Source organism: Carex rostrata, chromosome 12 (genome assembly GCF_964058835.1).
Source record: "Carex rostrata chromosome 12, lpCarRost1.2, whole genome shotgun sequence".
Classification (NCBI taxonomy): domain Eukaryota; kingdom Viridiplantae; phylum Streptophyta; class Magnoliopsida; order Poales; family Cyperaceae; genus Carex; species Carex rostrata.
Genome location: NC_135929.1, coordinates 2882772 through 2904211, shown reverse-complemented (window position 1 = coordinate 2904211; position 21440 = coordinate 2882772). Strand labels below are relative to the sequence as shown.

The window sequence follows — 21440 nt, the reverse complement described above, 5'->3', positions numbered from 1 at the left end:
CAACACAAACCAAGCAAAATTCTGGAGAGAATTAAGCACTAATCAACGTGATTTATAGTACAGAGAAAAACAAAACAACCAGTATAACAGCAAAAAATTTGAAAAAAAAAAAAAAGTTACAAGAGACTAAAAAATAATAAAGCAAATTTAAGTCAAGAGTAACAAAATTCCAAACCCGGGATGAGCGTAACTGGAAATCAAGAAACAAAGGAATTTAACTAAGCCATCATTAGTTTTATCATTAGCTTTTCTCACTTCTAGCATTTTATCGAGGACAACAAGGTGTTCATCTCCCTGATTTCGTGTAGCGCACAGCATGTTCAAATTCGGTTATAAACAGGCAAAATTTACATGATGGTACACTCGCATTTCTTGAAGCTTTCATTTTCAAACTCATCGTCCGATTGCCCTCTCTCACTACATAAAGCATCGACTTATTTGGGTCAGAACTGTTATGGGGCATTATGGAAATATGATAAACATGAAATGACAAAATGTTTACACTACAGACAATACAAATATGATAACCAAAGTCTTACAGGAGATGGATAATTAGAGTATCTCTGGTAGACATTAATTACTGTTTTCTGATATTATCGATGGAGATAGCATAACTAGAGTATATCTGGTAAGTATTACTATTGTTTCCTGATATTATCCATGTCTGTTGTACCAGCAGGTTGTAGACTAGGCCACAATGGCCGCACCAACCAAACTTGACTCCTATTGACCGAAAATCATCTCTTTATGGTAGGTTTCACAATTTATTGAAAATGCAGGAGGCCCAAAGTATTTTTTGAGCGATCAAATACCCACTTTTGAGGCCACATTCTGCCCATTTTACCTCCAACATTATTCCAAACAACAAATATGAATCATTGATCCTGTTCTAAACAAGAGCAGCGTAGGCATCTCAAGACTCATTATTAAGTTTAGAGTCCATTTTGTGCAGGATCAAAAAGGTCAGATAGAAAATCAACAGACTAATTAGTTATTCAAAACTACTAGTTTCAAACCCAGGTAGCCTCAGCGCACGATACTCAAAAAAGAAAAGAAGATGCATACATGCACTATCACATCTCATTATTCAGTAACCAGTGCACAATAATGTATTTTTTAAGGAAGAGAAATATTATCGGAACTCAAGATTATACCTGGCTTCAAATTCTCTGATCTCTACAAGCTCCTTCCCACATGTATCTGTCCACTGCACCTTCCTCCTCTCAACACCTAAATTACCATTTTGTCCCTCATCAACCGATTCCCTTGCATCAGCAGCACTGTCATTGAACACCAAACACTGATCTGACGAATCTCTTTTCAGATTGCTTTTCAAGCATCCCCTCTTGTCACCAGCACCATTACTCCTGCACGCTGCCTTTGTGCCTCTCAAACTTTTCTCAGACTGACATGTGGGGCCCTGTTTTGTATTTACCGGACCATCAAGTGTAGCAGGCACACAACCAAAACATCCAAAGGCAGTGCATTTACAAGATACCTGATCTTTACTAGAAGCCAGCTGGCAGGTTTCTCTCTGCTCCTCTCTCTCTACCAATCGGTACTGATTCCAGGGTGAAACTTGGACAGGCGTTTCTTCATTTTTACGCCCAAGGAGCAAAAGTGCTAGACCGTGACTATAGCCAGAGGCTGATGAAGAGAAAAAGCCTCCTCCTTCTACTGCCAGTAGCATCTCCTCTAATCACCCATTCAATTTTAAACTCAACACCAGTCTTTTGATTTTATCTTCTGTATCACAAGACGAATAACCTTCATTTTTAGTTTAGCATAGTGTTGGAACAGGCTGTAGATGTGAATGAGGAGAGAAAAAGAGGTAATTATTTTTTATTCAAGAATTTAGAGGACCAAAACAATTTAGAGGATAAATTTGGACCAAAACAATTTAGACTCCCATAGTATTGTCCATTGACGGTCAAATCAAAGCAAACTCGAAACCAGATAATTCACATTATTATTTTATGGATCCAATAATTGAAGTAAATTATTTTAAATTTGTCGCATTAAATATAATGGAGACAAATATCATAAGTTCCCGTGAGGCAATCCCTTTGAAGCAACTAATTCCACTTAAATCAATCGATTCTTTCCTGGTTAAATAAACATCGCTAGATCTAAGTAAAACAAGTACTGTTAAGATCATGCTACTTAAAACCAAGTTCGTTTAGGCCATCTAAAGCAGCCAATCTGAATCCGATCCATTAAGAAACCCTAGATCTCCTTAACCAGAGTACCGGTTAATAGTGTAAAAATGCAAAGCAAAAGAAAGACTCTTACAGATCGAGATCAACCGGACATGAAAAAGGAACCAACCGCCAGAGGCTCTTTGGACGAATCGGCGGCGTAGAGTGAATCTTCTAGTGGATGGTGGATCCGCCCGAATCGTAGAGCGAGCGTAGTAATGGAGCGAATAAAGCGAAAAGCTAGGCACCTACAGTCAATGAGAGAGAGAGAGAGAGTCAGCGTCTCAGCGAGGAATTGGCGTTATTTCTACTTGCATTTACTACATGAACCTATTTCCACAAAAGGACATGTGGGTCCCACCAGTCATTCTCTGTAGAGATTTTTAAAGTTGTGCTTGGCGAGCAGCCAACAGTATGTACCAAGAGAAACACACAGCCGAGTTGCTTTCGGATCGGAGACGAAATAGAATTTATTGCATAGTAATATTGCATGCACCAAGAGCACATGTACAACGTAGTGGGACCCACATTTCATTTTCTCCGTAACGATTCGTAGTTTAATTCCAGGAGCAGATAGGATTTTATAAAGAAGGTGTAACCCATGTGGTACTTGTGTCATGCAGAAGTGTCCTGCATCGTGGGATGTAAAGAGATATCCGTCATAGACGGTCAGGATGGACTAGAATTAATTAACGAGATTCCAGCTAAGGCTGGACACCGAACCCGATTGGGTGGATAACCGCTTGTAGAAAGTTTGTCGTCAACAGGTGCTTTATTGCAATGTTTCAGTTCTCTTGTGGCTATATTGGAGAATCCAAATATGTAGCTGGTTGCACATTGTACTCACCTTTCCTTGAATTGTCAACTCTTATAGGAATCCTCATAAAAGGTTTATTTTAATGGATCAGTGGTCTGTGGCGTTTAGAAATGTTAGCGTGCTCGCTGAGCGTACATCAACAGTACCTTCTTAAAATGGTATTTATTTTCGAAATGTATAATAGGAGTATAGGACAAACAGAAAAATATTAAGAAAAAAAAAACTTATAATGATCGATAAGATATTTAATTAGTAATAGTATCACCTTATAATTTGGTTTTTAATTACGACTTTAGAGTCTTAAACCAGTAATTAACTGTAACTTAAGAACCTTCGAAATTAAATATTTCAAATCTGAAGAATTTTCTTTTCTTGAGCCGATTTTTGTGTTGATTTGGTTCTATTTTTATATGTTTATTTTCTAATAGTGTATGTATAAGATAGAGGATAAATTAATAAAATTATGTGAATCTTAATTCCTAAAGTCTCTTTGTGAATATTGAATCGGAGTAGAACTAGGGTTTTCTTAAGTTCATCAAGTCTCTTGATAAACTCAAATCTAAAATTCATCGAATCAGTCTCAAACGACGAATCTGAACCATTGAAACCCTCTTACCTTATGAGTGATGCATCTACATGTAAAAAAAAATTAATTTTGCATAGAATCAAGTGGTCAAAAAGGTTCAAAAAATAAATGCATTAAAATTAATTTATTAACCTTCTAATTTTGACCGCTTGACTTTATACTAAATTAATTCGAATATTTAAAATTTTCACACATAGACACATCACTCGTATGGTATGCAGGTTTCAACGATTCGGATTCATCATTGAAGCCGATTCGATAGATTTAAGTTTGAGTTCACCAAAAAAATTGGTGAACTTGAGAACACCCTAGTTCTACTCGATTGAATCGTGTACTTTTTTTGAGAGAATTGAATTATGTACTTCCTTTATTCAATCCAACGAAAGAATATATGTTTCTACAAAAATAAAACGAAGAATATTAAATATATCCCGTTTCTCAGTAAGACGATGAAATTAAAACATCAGCATTAATTTATAACACGAAAATTTAGTAGGTTTTATCTTTTTCTCTGAATATTCGACCGTACAAAATATCCTTTTCTATTTGAAAATTTTCAAAGGAGCAATATTTTACAAATGAAATATATGTAAGAAAACAAAACCTAAATATTAAATAGATTTCTAGAGAAGTTCTTGACAATTCATAGGATGATAATGATGATGATAATTTTACGATTATTAATAATAATGATTGCGATGATGATAAAAAAAAAAAAATCACATTCTATCGATTCATGTACGTAGCTATTATCCAAAACACAAACACAAAATTTATCCCTGACGAGTAAAATTTTTTTTTTTGGAAATTTAAATTAGAACAGCTTTTATTAACTTGGCGTCAAAATTAGTTGAAATTAGCAACCCAGAAAATTCCAAAATATCTGCTATGAACCATTGAGGAAAGTGGAAGTAATATGATTTCATATTCATTAAGCATTAATCCCAATTAAATATTATTTTAGTAAAAACAAATGTATCAAAGCAAGAGATTGAGAAGCACCAAGTAGGTGAAATTCCTTTCTTTAATTAGTTGGGTTTTGATCGGTAATTTTTTTTTGTAAAAGCTTTACAGAAATTGTGAAGTTGTGAGAGGAATTTGAACTTTTGATTATTGGATAATCACAATTTTATAATTTTTTATTTCAATCAACTGTACTACCGCTCTATCTCCTTGATCGGTATAAATTTCAACATAGTGGTTTTGACTTTATGTTGTGTTAGTTTAATTTTATAGCTCAGGCAAAACTCTCTTAGTTAAAATCTTTACCCAAAATTAGATCAATATTAAGCGACTATAAAGACAAACTTCAAGATTAATCAGAGAAATTAAACTGACTAAAAAAATTGATATATCTATGCTGAATTCCTAGGGTCAAAAGGTTCATGCGGAATCGCTACTTAATATTAAGCGACTAAATTTCTTTGTTTCAAGTCACTTCTGAATTTTCCAAGAAATTAATTCTATAGCATCAATTTTCATTGAATAACCACAACCATGCTTTGAAAGTTTATTTTTACTAATTATTGATTGATGTTATTGAAATGGTCCTTTGACTCCATTCAATTAGAATGGAAAAGAAAATAAGAAAGTTTTTAGAAATTCGTCCAAATTTAGACGCGTTAATTATTATATTTACTGGTTTAGCCCAGATGATACAAGAGGATGCTCCAACACACGAATTTTGATACATATTGAACGGTTTTGATCAAACATCAGACTGAACTTAATTTGATCAAACATACCACTCCCCCTCCGAGAAGCACATCTATTCGAGAGAGCATTTCCGTTTAATGATTTAAACGGAGCGAGTTCGGTTAAATTGTACAAAACGTCCGTTTAAGCCGATTAGTCGTTGGTGGTGATCGAACCGTTATGGATTTTTTCGATTGATCGATCAATTATTTTCAATTATTTCCGATTATTTCCGATTAATCGCTTGGCGGTACTCTGTCCGTCCGACTACCGCATACCGTTATTTACAACACTGGTTAAATATAGTAACTGAACTTACCAATAGTCTGTGTTAACCCATGAAAATGTTCAATCTAACAACCATAGAGAAAAATGCTAGAAGGGAAGATCCGAGTCAATAAGCTTGTAAAATCATAGGAAAAAAAACAAACAAAGGACACATCACCCGTGTCTGGACTCTGGACACGGAGACACGGATACAGGAGCAGCTTCGGATTACAGATTAATCGTCTCTCTCCGCGCCAGTGCGCTGTGCGCCACACGAAATGTGTTATTAATGGCTCCGCTTTCTTATAAGGAATCCCGACCGTCAAGTTCTCTAATCGAATCAAACAGCCGACATTGAATTGGCCCCTTAAGAGTAGAGTGGGGACCACCATCCAGATTACTCAGAATCCACATGCCAATTTGTATAGTATTGCATGCACCTGGTCCATAAATTTCCTGTTATTCTCCAACTAGACCGGGAATTCAACTAGAGTTCGTCTCCTTGTGTATCACATTTAAAAAACAGACAGTCCGAATTAATTTTAGTTAGATCAAATTTAATGTGATATCTATGGAAAATATATATAGAGGTTTGTTTTGAGATTCATATCAGATTAAAAGAACTGTCCGAATTTATTTATTACATCCAAGGTTCTAAATAGCGATTATAGCGGCATAGCGGGGAGACAAAAAAAAAAAGCTATTGCGAATAGCGTAGCTATAGCGGAAGCTATCACACATAGCGATTTTCCCTTTTCAAACTTTATATTCTATATTTCTACTAATTATCAACATAATCAATATTAGAAAATTGATGTAACAACTAAATGACAACTAATCTAAGTCTGTACTTTTTATCAATTACGCAAATAAGAATGAAAAAAATCTAAAAAGTAACATTATTTAATAGTTTATACTTCATGGTATTACATATTATAATAGACAAAAAGCAATTAATTTTATAAGGTAAATGAAGTCAATATACATATTTAAACATTTTATAATTATAATAATAATCAAAATCAGCTTTCAATTGAAACGAACGATAATAATTTTACAAACGAATACTATAAAAAGAGTAATCAAAATGAATAATTAATATTTGAATATTTCTCGATATAGAATGATAGAATAAATCACAAATAAAAATAGAAGCATATAGTTTGGTTTAGTATACTTATCGTAGAAGACCATATAGCATTAGAAATAAGAATAGAAGTACAGAAGTCCATATAAATTGCAAAAAAAAAACCATGTAACATAGCGGTAGCTATAGCGGGTCTCATATAGCGGTAATAGCGATCAGCTATTATAGCTATAGCGGTCGTAGCTGAGTTAGCGCAATTTTATCTCATAGTTTAGCGTTTATGGTCCAGAAAAGCTATAGCGTAGCTATAGCGCCGCTATAGCTAGCTATTTAGAAGCCTGATTACATCTTACGTATGTGAGGATACAAAAATAATATTTTTGTTTTTGTTTCTGCATTTTGCAACTAAAATCGCCAGTCCAGATATAATTCGCCGACGTAAATAGGAATGGGATCAGCTGCCCTTCAAATCCCTACTATTCTATGTTCTTCTCTCTATCTCTCTCCTCCGTTTCTCTCTCCTCTTTTTCTCTCTCCTCCTCTTTGAAGTGAAAGATAGAGAGTAAAAAAGGATAGCAGGTTTCTGTTTAAAAAAAGCAGCGGATGCTGATCCACGTAAATAAGCATATATAAATGAACGACTCGATCTGTCAAAATAAGTTTCTACCCTCGGACCAGGCCACCGGATGAGAAAATTATAATTTTTTTAATGCAGATAAAATAATATTTTTTCTTAACTTGTTTTGATTTACTGGCTAAAATCATATGAAGGAAATTAGATTGTCAGACAAAATTCGCACCACATCATTTTAATGATACCGTAAAAATAAATTACTTCTTAAGATGAAAAGTCTAATGAATATTAATTTAAGATCTGATGGCTTGACATCATCTCTATTTTTTTAAATTAATTATGATTTACCAATAAAATCATACACAAATAATTATATCATCCGTGTCAGACAATAATTCCACCATATTATTTTGACAGCGTAGTGAAAATAGTGACTAGGATATGCTCAGAAACATAATTTTTTTCATACCACAAATTAAACTCAGCTTACAAAAAACGTTGATCATGCAATACTTTTTTTCCGAGGGACGTAAGTCTAAAAGTGCAATGTAATTTAAAGAAAGATTACTTACACACGTCTACCAAATAATTTTATTTGAGTGAGTCTATGGTACTATGCATATCACGGGTTGTTACTGTGTTACGGTTCAATATTCAAGTTTTCAAATTCTAACGGTTGATCCGAACCGTTCATCTTGTTCTCCATATTAATATGTGTTTGGAGACCAAATTTTACATTTTTTGAAAAAAATTTACTATTTTTTTAGATATTTAGAAAATCACTTGATCTGAAAATTCTGGACCATCCAAAAACAGTGATTTTCAATAAATCTAAAAAAATAGTAAAAAAATTTCAAAAAATGTAAAATTTGGTCTCCAAACACATATTAATATGGAGAACAAGATGAACGGTTCGGATCGACCGTTAGAATTTGCAAACTCGAATATAGAGCCGTAGCACGGTGTCAAATTGTAACATGCATAGTACCATAGACTCACTCATTTTATTTTCATAGCTAAAAGTAAAATGTAATGTCCATTGAAAATAACATGTTATTAACTCATAAAAGATTAATTAATGTGTCTTTTTCTCCAACTTATATCTATTTAAAACTGCGTAAAAACATTGTCGTTGCTTTTTAATAGCAGCACATGATTCTTCATGAGAGATCAATATATGTACTAAATACAACTTCTAAAAAAAAATTGAAAATATTTATAACAAATGAGTCGTACAATTTTAAATTTGTATACTAAAACTTTTAATAAAAAAATAATTCATTCGTAAAATTATGATATAAGACCTGCACTTTTAAATATATATATATGACACATGTAAAATCGCAATCTAGTGTAATTACATATTTCTCACTTCAAATTATATAATTACGTATTTATTATTTTAAATTATAATAACACATATATAATTAACTTTTTCAATAATGAAAATGGGTAATCTTGACCTTTTTATCACAACAATTATTAAATATTACTTCTCAAGAGAAATATTTATAACAAATGGCTCATGCAATTTCAAATAAAACTTACATTTTTTTGTTGGAGAAAATTACTCATATTTCCACCCAAAATACTATTACAAAATACTCTTGCCCATCAAAACTTTGAAATTTTATATTTACCCGTCGAAAATTGAATTTAAGTATCTCCAGCTTCAATTTATTATTTAAGGAAATATTATCTGACACGCGTCTACCAAAATTTTATTTTCTTATCTAAAATCAAAATGCAATGTCCATTAAAAATAACATGTTATTTATTTGTAAAAAAATCGTTCTTTAATAGTAGGAAAGAATGTTTCAACAGAGAGGTCAATATATGTACTAAATATCAACCTCTTAAAAAAATTGGATATATTTAGAACAAATGACTCATACAATTTAAAATTTGAAAAAAAAAAATCCTTCCTTAAATAAAAAATTCATTCATTCATCAAATTATGATATAAGACCTAAACTCTCAAATATACATGACAAATTGTAAAATCGCAATCTAATATTACAATGTGTTTAGATTTTAGTTTCTGAAATTTGAAGTTTATATTTCACGAGCTTTACCTGTGATTTTAAATTTCTTTATAGATTTACGGCTGAGTTTATAATATTGGAACAAACTTTACTTTATCAGAATACGCGAGCAGGTATCGGTTTGTGATTTTATCAGAATTAACTAAAATCAAGATAGGGAAAATATAGAAATAGTTATAATTAGGTATCCGTTTAGATCTGAATGGTTCGATTAGAATCTACAAGAATATTAAAAAAAACGTTGTGCATTTCATCTCATATCATATTTATTCGAATTTTGATTGAATGGTCCGGATCAAAAAATATATTACCTCATAGGATATGGACTCATACAATATAACTTCGATTTAGTAAAGAAAAAAAATTTGCAAAATAAAATTAAAATTATTTAAAAATCTAATCACATGACGTGGCTTAACAAAATCAGATTACATGATATAGCGCATCATGTCATTTTTATTAAAAAGATAATACATTATATGGAGTAGAACTAGGGTGTTCCTAAGTTCACCAATTTTTTCGGTGAACTCAAGTCTAAAATCCGTAAAATTAGCTTTAAATAACGAATCTGAACCGTTGAAATCCGCCTATCTTACGAGTGATCCACCTACATGTGAAAATTTTAAACATTCGAATTAGTTTAGTATAAAGTCAAGCTGTCGAAATTAGAAGATTAATAAATTAATTTTAATGCATTCATTTTTTGAATTTTCTTTTACTAATTGACTATATATAAAATTAATTTCAAAATTAAATTTTTTTACATGCAGACAAATCACTTGTAAAGTAGATAGATTTTAACAGTCCATAAATTTACCAAGTTCTTTGGTGAATTTAAGAACACCTTGGTTCTACAGTTCTACTCCATTATATGACTGAATACATCAGGCAACAAATATGCTGTACTGTACCGTATCTTGATGTACCCACAACATGCGGTCAGAAAACCAATAAGCACGTGTCTAATTTGATTGGTTGGATCTATCTATGGATCCATAATAATTTGATAACCCTGGTGCAAACGGATTCACTGCCGCACCCAATTCAGTCTCTCACGCACTTTCTCTCTCTGGCCCCCTTCTCTTTCCTTCTTCCTCTTTTAATCCTCTTCGCGTCTCCCAGACGGATTAAAATAAAATAAATAAAAATAGGCTTCAAGACAACAGCCTCTCCTCTCATTCTTTCTATCTCTCTTTCTCCCCTTTCGATTTAGGGTTTTCTCCGATTTCCCTCTTCCTCTCCCTCTCTCCTCCGATCGGAGATTGATCGCTCCTCGCTCGCGCGCTCGCTCGCATCGATCGATTGGCGCCACAGCATGGGGAGGAAGAGGAAGAACGAGAACTCGACTCGCCTAGATGAGGCCGACCGTACGCTCTACTCGACGTTCAGGGGAGCCGCCAACGCTCTATCCCAGCTCTACACCCAGTCGATGACGCAGCAAAAGCTCTCCTTCCAGGCTGGCGAGCGCCATGCCATGGTTAGTGTTTTTATCTTTCTTTGTTTTCTGTAGAATTTTGTATATATTTTGCCCTAATTCCCGTAAATTTAAGTCGTTTTAAACTTGTTTGTTTACTTGAGATTGATATGAGGTTTTGAGAAAGTCTTGGTTTAGGGTTGTGCCTTAGCAATTAAGCATCTGTGCATTTATGGCTTCTACTATTGCTCGATTATCTTTTTCTCTTGGTTGTTTTGTTAGCCTTTACAGGTTTATACGTGTTTCAAGAATTTCTCCATAGATTAACATTTATTTGAAGCAGGCGCTTATTTTATTGTTCCTTTGGTTACTCTGACAAGGAATCATCATATTAATTCTGTCAATTTAGAATTGAAATGCCCTAATTTGTGCAAGTATTTCTAGAGACACATAGTAGTGCCTGTACTTATGGAAGATTGTAATTGGAAAAGGAAATTTTGCAAAGAAGCAAAATAGTTTACAACTGCCTCAGAGAAATTAATTTTAAGTCTGTACTCTGTACTACTCTTTAGGGGTTTGCATCTGAGAACTCCAGGTCGGTTCAAAGAGGTTTTCATATTTCTAAGCAGACAGATATTTCCAAAAACAAGTCTTTAAACAGCCACTGATTATTTTTTTCTAATTAGGTTAGGTCAAGCCGAGTTTGTGCATTGGTTAAGTCCCTTGAGAGGGAAATACCAAACCTGGATTAGAAGTTTCCACTGGGAGGGGGAGGGAAGGGTAATTGGTCCAACAGAATTGTTCTTACCCTTTGTTTATGCTAGATTCTCACCTGCATCTAATCAGATTAGATTGTGATGTGCCTGTAGGACAAGCTCTACCACTGGATAGTCAGACAGCATGAAGAAGGTTCAAGGGTCACCGTTTCTGATATATTATCTCATATTCAGGTTTGAATGATTTTTTTTTTATGCAAGATATGAGCTCCTTTTATCTATTATATAAATTTGAACACTATGGTCCAAGAGCTTGTTTTATACATCACTGAAGGTATTATGTGCATGATTTTATAATAATATTTCCACCAGTACAAGTTCTGATCAATATGGGTCCAGTTCTGAGTTGCAAAAACCAGTAAATCAGGTCCTTAAATTATTTTTTTGATGCAAGATATGAGCTCCTTTTAGCTTATATATAAATTTGAACACTATGGTCCAAGAGCTTGTTTTATACATCGTTGAAGGTATTTTGTGCATAACTTTATAAGATTATTGCCACCAGTACCGGTACTGATCAATATGGATCCAGTTATGAGTTCTTACCAGTAAATCAGGTCCTGCATTAAACAGCATTGAAAACCATTATATTTATAATTTTATTTTTCCTTTTGCAGCATGAGATGGAATATGGTAGCAATGATGGACCAGTCTCTCCTAGAGTGCACTCACAACCGGCTGTGCAATTCGTGAACCCAAACTCCAACAGCCCACAGGCTAATCTCTTCGGTCAACCCCGGGTGAACTTCTCTGACCAGTCTAGGAACGCTGTCTTCTCCAACGCGCTCTCCAGTCCAGTGCGTAGGAGCCTCCAGTCGTACCACCTCTCTCAAGGTGATGGTTACTGCTCAAACAGTGACAGCCACCCTGCTCCTGGAGGCCAGAACAATTCTTCGAGCTGCAACGACTCATCTATGGACATGGCCTCAGACAGTCCCTTCCGTTAGGAAGGGATAGACCTCCATTACCAATAGGAGAGACGTGGATACTGCCATAGAAAATATGTGTTTCAAAGAGCTGGTGTTTTCCTGAGGTGGTGGATGGATTTCTCAGTTGTAGTAAAAGAGGGTGGAATGGAGTAGTAAAGAGGGTGAATTCAGTAGTAAAGCAGGTCGATTGGAAAGCAGTCAAAACGTTATATCAGTTTGGTTGGTTAATTAAACCGAAAACCAGTGGTGTCATGTAATATGGTCTTGGGTTCTAGTGTGGTCTCTTGTTATGCAGTCTGTGATCTAATTAGTTTACTCTCCTTTTTCTTTATTGTTTGCCTTTTTGTTTAATCATGAATGGTGACTAGTCTATGTATAAGTTCATTTAACATATATATCAAGTCGGTAATGATCCTACATGTTTATGTCGCTTTTTGCACGAGTTTTTTTTTTTATTGTCACTTATTGATCATTCTTCATTTTTTGATGTAGACATTTTGTAATTTGTACAAATCTGTTAGAATTTCACTGGGATAATCGTTGTATCTGTCGGCATTTGTATGATATAGTTTTGGAATAGTAACATGTTTTCTTTTTCTAATAGCGTGTCTTGAATAATATTTCATTATTTTGGAGGATGTTTGGTCCTATCAATAATTTCATCCTTTAATTTCCCCTTCTATTGCACAACTCTCTGACTCTTGAATATACCTAATTTAGGCAAGTTGGATTAATTATTCGTCGCATCAATTCACAAAATTTCCAACAACAGCATGTGAACTTGGGGTTCATATCAGCTGCAATTCATGCAAGGAGGGCAAATATGCCATCCTAATCTGGACCTTTTGATCTAAAATGGAGGGGATGGATCGAATGCTCATTATAATGCATGGTACTTGCAGGGGAGGGAACAGACCCTGATCAAGTTGACCAACGCAGAATGAGTCTGCATCTTGCCTACGGGCTGTTCCTAAAAAAAAAGAATGAGTCTGCATCCTCTAAAGTATCTCAAATTTTCAGTTTTTCTAAAGCCGGATAAAAAAAATTTTGGTGCCTATTTGGAATGCAAGGATCAGTATTATCGTACTTTGAGATTCGTGCAGAAAGGATTTAAACGGTCCAGATTTTACATAGATCAACTCGAAGTTTGAGATATCTCAGGGGATTATAGGATGGACCGTCTAATATATATACGGACCAATTCAGTTCAATTTGGAAATTCATGGGTCCTTAAAAATTCGTACATATTCTGATCAGACGGACCGAATCCAATCTCAAAAGTTCGTTTACTTCAGGGGATCAGAATTTGAATAAGATAACAGTCCTGCTATCTAAGCATGAACATGAGATAAAGATCCGTGAAGATCAAGGATCTCAATTTCTATATTAGAATCAATAACTTGTTGTTGGTAGGTTTCTTTTCATTTGGTCATCGAGTTACGGAGAAGAAACCCTGTCAAATGATAATCTAATCGGTTCGTAAATTCGTCGTGCAAAGAAAATCTAGCAGGTAATTGACAACAAAAAATTAACCCGCTACGGAATTACTTCCCAGAAAGGCCACTGAAGAACGAAAGTTTCTGTTGCTCCGTATCGTACACCGGAAAGATTCTGTGAAGTTTCTATGTTGTGTGCGGATTACGGCGCCCTTCAATTTTCAAAACGTGCAAGTTACCGCCAGTTTATTCTGAAAGTTTTCTATGGCGGTTCCAGGCTATCATTAGTGTAGCGAGTCAGCACTCTGTAATCTCTAATTCTTTATGACTAATTGACTTTGATAGTTCGTTAACTTGCACACGTGTGGCATTTTTGCTTATGCCACAACAAATAAAAAATCCCACTTCATCTGTGTTTGTTTAATTCGTATCCTCTGAGATATCTCATATTTTGCGTGACTTTCTGGGAAATCCTAACCGTTTAAATATGTTCTGCACGAATCTCAAATCTCTAATAATACTGGCCCCCGCGCTATCCGCGAATAGGCACCGGACACGTCGGTCACGCAAAATATGAGATATCTCAGAGGATACGCACTCGTCTTTGTTCCTGGTCTTGGGCTAGAAAGTCATCAGGCCCGTGACGTTTTGTTCTACGACTTTTTACTTGTTAGCGGGAAAGCCCGCATTTATTCAAAGCAGTGCAATTATCCGAGTAATTTTATATTCTGCGTTCTTAGCCAGGATAAAAGATAAAATTGAATTTATGGAAGTAGGTAGGCAAAATCTGCTAAAACGTTTTCACTTTTTGTTAATTAATTTAGAAATTTTGCGTTATTTTCCTCGAGTGATTTCGCAAACTAAACAACTTTTAAACTGGGATGCAATTTGTGAACAGAGAATGCGATTCTTCTGACATCCACCAAGATACTAATAAATACCAAGCCCATTTGTATAGACACTGTTCAAGCATAAGCACATATTCAAGCAAAAATCTTTATGGATGTACAAGAAGCATAAAGAGAGAAAAATTTGCTTGAATCCATATTTGCTGCCCCAATAATTTTCAGATGTCATTTACTTTTAGCTATACAAAATACCGACCTATTGATATATTTAAAAGCTGCACACCAGAAATATAAGCTTTAAGCTGAGGCAAAATGCGCGCAAGCCATCCAATAATCAAGCCTGAATCATCTGTAAAAAAATTAAACAAAACAGTGACAAATGAGCATTTTAGTGAAATTTGAGGTGATCATAGATATCAGAGAATTTGTTATGCATCCTGGAAAGTCGAAATTCAGTTGGTTTAGAAGTTTATATATCCATAAAACGAACCTTGTGACTGCTCTAAAGCATGAGAAAATTTCCCTCAGTAATCACAATCCATTCCACCCAACTTGGTGCAAATTTTTTCCAAATTACACAAAATATGAGAAACTTTATAACATGATTAATTCTTCGCCAATTTCCTCAACTTCCCAAAAATACCCCTGCTTTCTCATTCTTACCCCACCAATGAGTGAAAAAGGGATGAATTAGGAGGCATTTTATAAATAACTTTATATGAATTAGGAGACATTTTACTTTGTGCCACTCCTTTCTCTGTCCCTCCAGAAGGAAAAAGTTCCCAATCATACTTCAATTATCAAATTCTGTTATGATGAGTGAGTCATAGAGAAAGGAGTGGCACAAAGTAATTCTATGTGAAAATGACGGGGAAGGATAAAGATGCTATTTCCTATAAAGCAGGCAAATGCAATAAGTTCTTCATTTCAGGTCATAGAGGGGTACATACGAAACTTTCCTAAGTAGCAGGTAGGCTAGCAACAAACATCAACTACAAAAGTATATAATCAGATTACTCAAATGCCAAATTTAGGAAAACAAAACAAGCTTTCTTTGGTTAGAAGGTTACAGCCCTCCCTGCCCACTTTCCTTGAAGAGTTCCCAAATTCCCTACACATTCTCTCCCCATAATAAACATATGAAGCACACCAGGTAATTTTGAAAGAGTTGGAGAGGAAGCAGGGTGCAAATGATATTTCTCAATTAGAGAGGAATAGATCATAGTTCAGTGGACACATCAAATTTTAGCTCCTACTTAACAAGAGTTGACTTACCAAAGGAGCTGAATTTCTATTTTTGATATGCAAAATCATGACGTTGACAAAGGCCTGAGCGGCCTGGGCATCTGCCTCAATTTTCTCTGCCTTTCTAATTGCCTCTTCAGCCTCTGCCTCTGCTATCTCTGCCTCTGCCACAGCTCTGGCTGCAGAATCTGCGGCCTCCTGTATGGTCATTGCCTGGTCACGTTCTGCTTGCGTTGCTGTTTGCTTTTGCAATGCTGTGCTGCTTGGTGCTAGCTTGTAGTTTCTGTTGACCTAAAACATTAAAGAAATAGGTTATCCCATGGTCAAGACTAGTACTGGAATAACCAGTCATAGTTTAATGTTGCGTCCAAAACTACTTAATTAGAATTGTACCTTGATAAGGTTTCCAGAGTCGACTAAAGTCTTAAGTTTAGCAGATAATTGCCTCTGAAAATCTGGGGGCACCCGGCATTTTGCCTAAGAAATGTAAATATATAAGAACCAGTTGGGTTTCGTAAGAAGTATTACAGTAAAATTTTCATTCAAAGTAGTGACAAAAACCATTAGTTTCCACTGACAGAAAAGCAAAACAAAAGAGTTAGTAATAAGGAAAAAATGGACTCCCTTTACTCGATTTTGGTTCATTGGTCCTTAGTAACAAAAAGTCTAGTAAAAATTGCCATTTAAATATAATGACCTTATACTATAGCAACAGGCCATGGATAGCTGCTCATTGCAAGTGTCTCAGAAGTGCCAGAGTTCTCATCTGAAAAGTCCTTACAAGAATTTGCAAAAGAGGATAAAAGAAAAGAGATAATCAATCGGCTACCTCAATGTACATAGCAATAGATGTGTTGCTAGACCCGTCATATTCGTGAAGTTGAGTTACGGCTTCCAATATCATGTTACCCAACCTGTGTCAGAACCAAAAGGATCCAGAGGTAAAGATCATTACACAAATTTTCTAATAAATTGAAAATCATGGACAAGGCATGCATTGAACACGTAGGCCACAGGAATTCAACAAAATTTAGAAAAACAAAACAGACAGAAAGGACACAAGAAAGGGCCAGCAAAACTGTGCTAAACATCAGTTCTATAAAATACCATAAATTATATACAATATGGTAATCTCAGAAAAATCGTTTCTGAACCAGATGGCTAATCTTTGGCCAGAACTTGATATTTAGGGGCAAATGAGGCTGACATGCAATTGAACCACCAAATATGACAGGAAGAAACAAAAACAGCGAGAAAGAAAAAAAAATGTTGTCTGACTAGACAGAAATAATTGTGAGTTTTTCTATAAACAGATTTACAGACCTTTTTAGTGGTTTTTTAGTCCCTTTTGACTCGATCTTAAGTGGCACAGAACTAGATGCAATAGGGGTCACATCAATCACCACACTATCTTCTAGCTTTGGGCTAATAGCCACTGGAGTGTATTCTCCTTGTTCTTCCTCTAATACTTTGCTTAAAGATAGACGCCTACTATTTTTATTTCCCAACTTCGCCCTTTCTCTTGATATAGACCCACCACTCCCTGTCACAGACATATTACGCCATTTGTCCTGGCGATAATGTTTAGGACAAAAATTAGAGGGAGATCTGATATTAAGGTATACTACTTTAAATACATATCTTTTTCTGTAATACAACTGTTCACTAAAACCATTTTGGGCATCTGTTGAACTCCAATTTTGTAAAACACTTCTCTCTAGATTTTTCCTTGTCCACTATTGATTTGTCTCAGCACACAATGATAATTATTAGGAAAAGGGAGGCTTGATTGAACGCTGCATGGAAGGACTGAGATTGCTACCTACCAGTATAACAATCAGCTTTGGTACAAAATTAGGATGTGCCTGGTGGTTTACTAAACTGAACTATACTCTCACAAAACTACAGCCTATTGAAATGATTATTTATGTTAATAACAATCTGGGATAAATTCAAGTCTCCAACCACCATAAAGAGATTCCCAATCTACTCTGGATATGGAAGAGAGATGTTACCTTGAGATCAATATTTGATCTCAATCGAAGGGCCATGCTGAACTCTGGATCTTTCAATATGTTCCGCCATTTGCCAATTCCATGCTTCTTAACTCCAGCTTTTAATGCATATTCTTCTTCGGCAGTCCATTTTTGCTTTGGGGCCCCCATTACCACATAAGCCTGATCTCTGCCAAACCGTTCATCAATTGATCATTAAATACCTCCTTTTAGTAATCCAGATATCAAGCGTTGATAAAAATAAGATTAAGCAGCAGGAATTGAATCAATTCGAAGATAATAGAACTGAAAAATGCACTTTTAAATATTGAACGATACAGTGGAGGAGAAATTTTGCAGGTGGAAAGGTTAAACCTCTATAAGAAATTGAGCAACCAATTAAATGTGTAATTAGGCATGTTAGTCCAATTCAGAAGCTATATATTCAAATTATGGAAATTCCACAACCTCTGCTTTAAGCAAGAAGTACTAAATTAGAAAAAAATGCCAAAATCAACTGAGCTTCTTATAAAAACATGATTGGAATTGTATTAAGAGAATAGACAGGTTAGACCACGCATAATTCAGAATTCTTTTTTGAGAAACCAGTCCAAAGTATACACAAGAGCATGCAAGCACCGATCGAATTCGATCCGACGCGACAATTGATCAGACTAATTGACAAGCAAAAGGAGATCAGTCGAGTTAAACCAAACCTTCAGAAACCGATCCAGTGACTGAGAGAGATCGATAGAGTGCCGATTCGAGCAACGAAAGGGGTCGAAAATTTTCAGATCAAGGGAGTATATATAGCAATTGCATCTGGGGAATCGTTTTGCCCGAGAAAAAGTAAACCGTAACTTAGAGTGACATATTAATACAAATTTTCGTGTAAGGAGTTGCTTAATATGATAAAATCAACTCGCTACATATTAATAAACAATGAAAATGGAATACTCAAAATAAGAGGGGGAGAAGACAGTGACGGGCTATCCATATGCACATGATAAGCACGTGCTCCGTTTAGGGTTAAACGTCTGGACAATTTTAGATGGGCCCTCAAACCAATTACATCGTTTTTTTTTTTTTAAATTCAAATCCATAATTAATCTGGGCCTCTTTTTTCCGTATTTTTTTTGCTAAAAATTCCATTTGGCAAAATATTTCTGACGGTTTCCTATTTTGGCAAAATAAAAAGTTTCAAACGGGTATAAATACAGATTTGTTTCGGACAGTCAAATTGATTTTACCATATATAATACGGTCTTTAGTCTTTACTCTTTACTAATTGGCAAAATGACAAGAAAGATGAAGTGAGTTGGTTGAGGAAAATAAATACTGTACGGCAGAAACAGAGAGAAACCAAATTTGATCCATTGATATTTATAATTTGGTGATTTGACATTTTACGAAAAGATAAATTAAAATTAATACACAGTTTTTTATGAACATGATTTAGGGTGTGCTTCAATTGAGGTTACGCGGAGGGAGAGAAAGGAAAATACACTGTGTGGAGGTGAACGGTGCCTTAGATCGCTGCTGCCCGAAGGTTTCACCTGCTCCAGAACTGAAGAAGCGGAGAGGAAGCGGAGGTGAACGCGTAGTGATTTTTAGCGACAATCTTCACCCCCAAATCGGGGTGTAAAGATTACTATTCGGAGGTGAGCGTCTTTCTTCCCCTTCCATTAATGAAGGTTTTCACTCTCAATTGTGGAGCACACCCTTACTGATCTAATAAAAAATAGGAATAATTTACAGGGATATTTCTGGATGTGCTCGTTAAAATATTATATTTTTTTATTTTTCTATCGAAATATTTGAATTTCTAGTTTTTACATTCTTAATTAAAATACTTGTGCGTCTTATATGCTGATAGAAGCTGAAGTTCTCTCCCTTATTAAATGGACCGATGCATATTAATTATTTAACATAACTATTTCGTATTATGTATTTGTGTCAGTGTCAATGAAGCATCTTAACGGGAAGACATAAATTTCTGATTCCCCATTAGAAGGACATATGTCTCATCTTTTACATATTGATTCTTTTTTTTTTTATTATTGTCATATATATTTATTGATTTAAAATGGCATATAATATGTATATGTTGTTATGTCAATAATATGTGCTCAAAATAATATGCAGTTGACAATATACGGCTTTAAATATGTGACCATATATTTATGCAGACTCATATGAGTTATGTGTTGTTTATGCGGATTTATGCGACTAAATCTGTCGTGTTCCACGCACAATTATATGTGTATTAATACTAAGTTGCATTATTTTGGTTTTATCGTGTAGTTCAGTTCTAATTAAGTAAAATTATTATTTAAAATTCTCGATAATACTGTATGATCTCTGGTAAACAAGTATTTTTTGTAATAGTTTTACTTATACAATTGTATAATTCATAAAAAATCAAACTATATACATATATAAATCGGCATGAGAAACGAAATACCAAAAAAAAAGGTATTCAGGGTTTGTATCAGGTTTCTGACCACCGCAAAGGCAAGAACAAAAGAACATGCCTCCCACCTTTAGATGTGTATGTATAAAATTAAGCCATCACATGAGAATTCCTTACCCACAAAATCATCAAATCCATACGACTTAAAAAAAAGAATTATTGGTTCCCAATTATATATTTGGAACAATTCAAATTACTTAACAAAATTAAGATTACAAAAATATCTGAATTTTTTTTTTCTTATACATATATGTTTATATTATTTTTCGATCTCTTTCATCACAAATTCACAATCGACTTACACTCAAAGCTTTGAGTTAATTTGAAGCCGCACTTTCTTTGATTTATCAACTTCAACCACCTAGTTTTTGTTAATTAAAATATCACTTGGCAGCTATTGCCAGGCTTTCAAAAAAAAAAAAAAACCACCTAGGTTTTAATTAAGAATTGTCCATACATCCTTAGCTCTCGTCTAATTGGTAATCTTCTCAAAAATATCGTCATCCAATCTTTGATGAATAATACTTACAGCGCTTTGATTCCCATTTCTTGTTTTATTTATAAAGTATTTTACTCGAAGCACTACCGTAAGATCACTACCATCTTCTGATTCTTCATAGCCATTCTTGACAATGTTCTACAAGCCATGATCCATGTATCAATAATGATCTTCATTCATAACGACCATGGTTTTGGTTAGAACTAAGTATTGAAATGAGATATTTAGAATTTTGGTGGCTATTTCAACAAGACATAAATTAGAAGACAACTGTTTTATAGCCTTAAACATCAATAGAGTTTATAGCCAAACATCAACGGAAGCTCTAAAAATTCGTACATAGAGAAAAGAAACTGAAAAACAACAACATTAATTTAATGATTGCATTAACTTGCGCATGCTTTACTTAAAAACTCATAATTTCTTGTAAGAAACTCTAACGAACTTGAAAATTTTATCATCTTAAAATAGACTTAAAAATCTTTAAATTCATATCTTATTTGCCACATATAGATCATGTTTGACTTTTCAAAACGTGCTATCAATCTCCTTCAGTT

At 34.5% G+C, this 21440-nt stretch overlaps 3 protein-coding genes across 3 annotated transcripts; 1 reads left to right on the top strand and 2 right to left on the bottom strand.

The window, feature by feature from the left end:
* Positions 1–19: 19 nt before the first annotated feature.
* On the bottom strand, positions 20–2498 carry LOC144563285 (uncharacterized). Its single transcript, XM_078312734.1, has 3 exons — positions 2293–2498; positions 1155–1801; positions 20–417 (listed from the first exon to the last, which is right to left on the bottom strand). The coding sequence occupies exons 2-3, from the start codon at positions 1688–1690 to the stop codon at positions 348–350; spliced, it is 606 nt and encodes a 201-aa protein (XP_078168860.1). The 5' UTR covers positions 1691–1801; positions 2293–2498; the 3' UTR covers positions 20–347.
* Positions 2499–10359: 7861 nt separating this feature from the next.
* Positions 10360–12807, top strand: LOC144563029 (nuclear receptor family 2 group C protein). The gene is made up of 3 exons (XM_078312400.1): positions 10360–10746; positions 11553–11633; positions 12077–12807. The coding sequence occupies exons 1-3, from the start codon at positions 10585–10587 to the stop codon at positions 12404–12406; spliced, it is 573 nt and encodes a 190-aa protein (XP_078168526.1). The 5' UTR covers positions 10360–10584; the 3' UTR covers positions 12407–12807.
* A 1945-nt stretch (positions 12808–14752) lies between these two features.
* LOC144563344 (single myb histone 2-like) lies at positions 14753–18748 on the bottom strand. Its single transcript, XM_078312811.1, has 7 exons — positions 18628–18748; positions 17933–18101; positions 17241–17488; positions 16747–16831; positions 16311–16394; positions 15948–16208; positions 14753–15021 (listed from the first exon to the last, which is right to left on the bottom strand). The coding sequence occupies exons 2-7, from the start codon at positions 18080–18082 to the stop codon at positions 15007–15009; spliced, it is 843 nt and encodes a 280-aa protein (XP_078168937.1). The 5' UTR covers positions 18083–18101; positions 18628–18748; the 3' UTR covers positions 14753–15006.
* Between the last annotated feature and the right edge of the window lie 2692 nt (positions 18749–21440).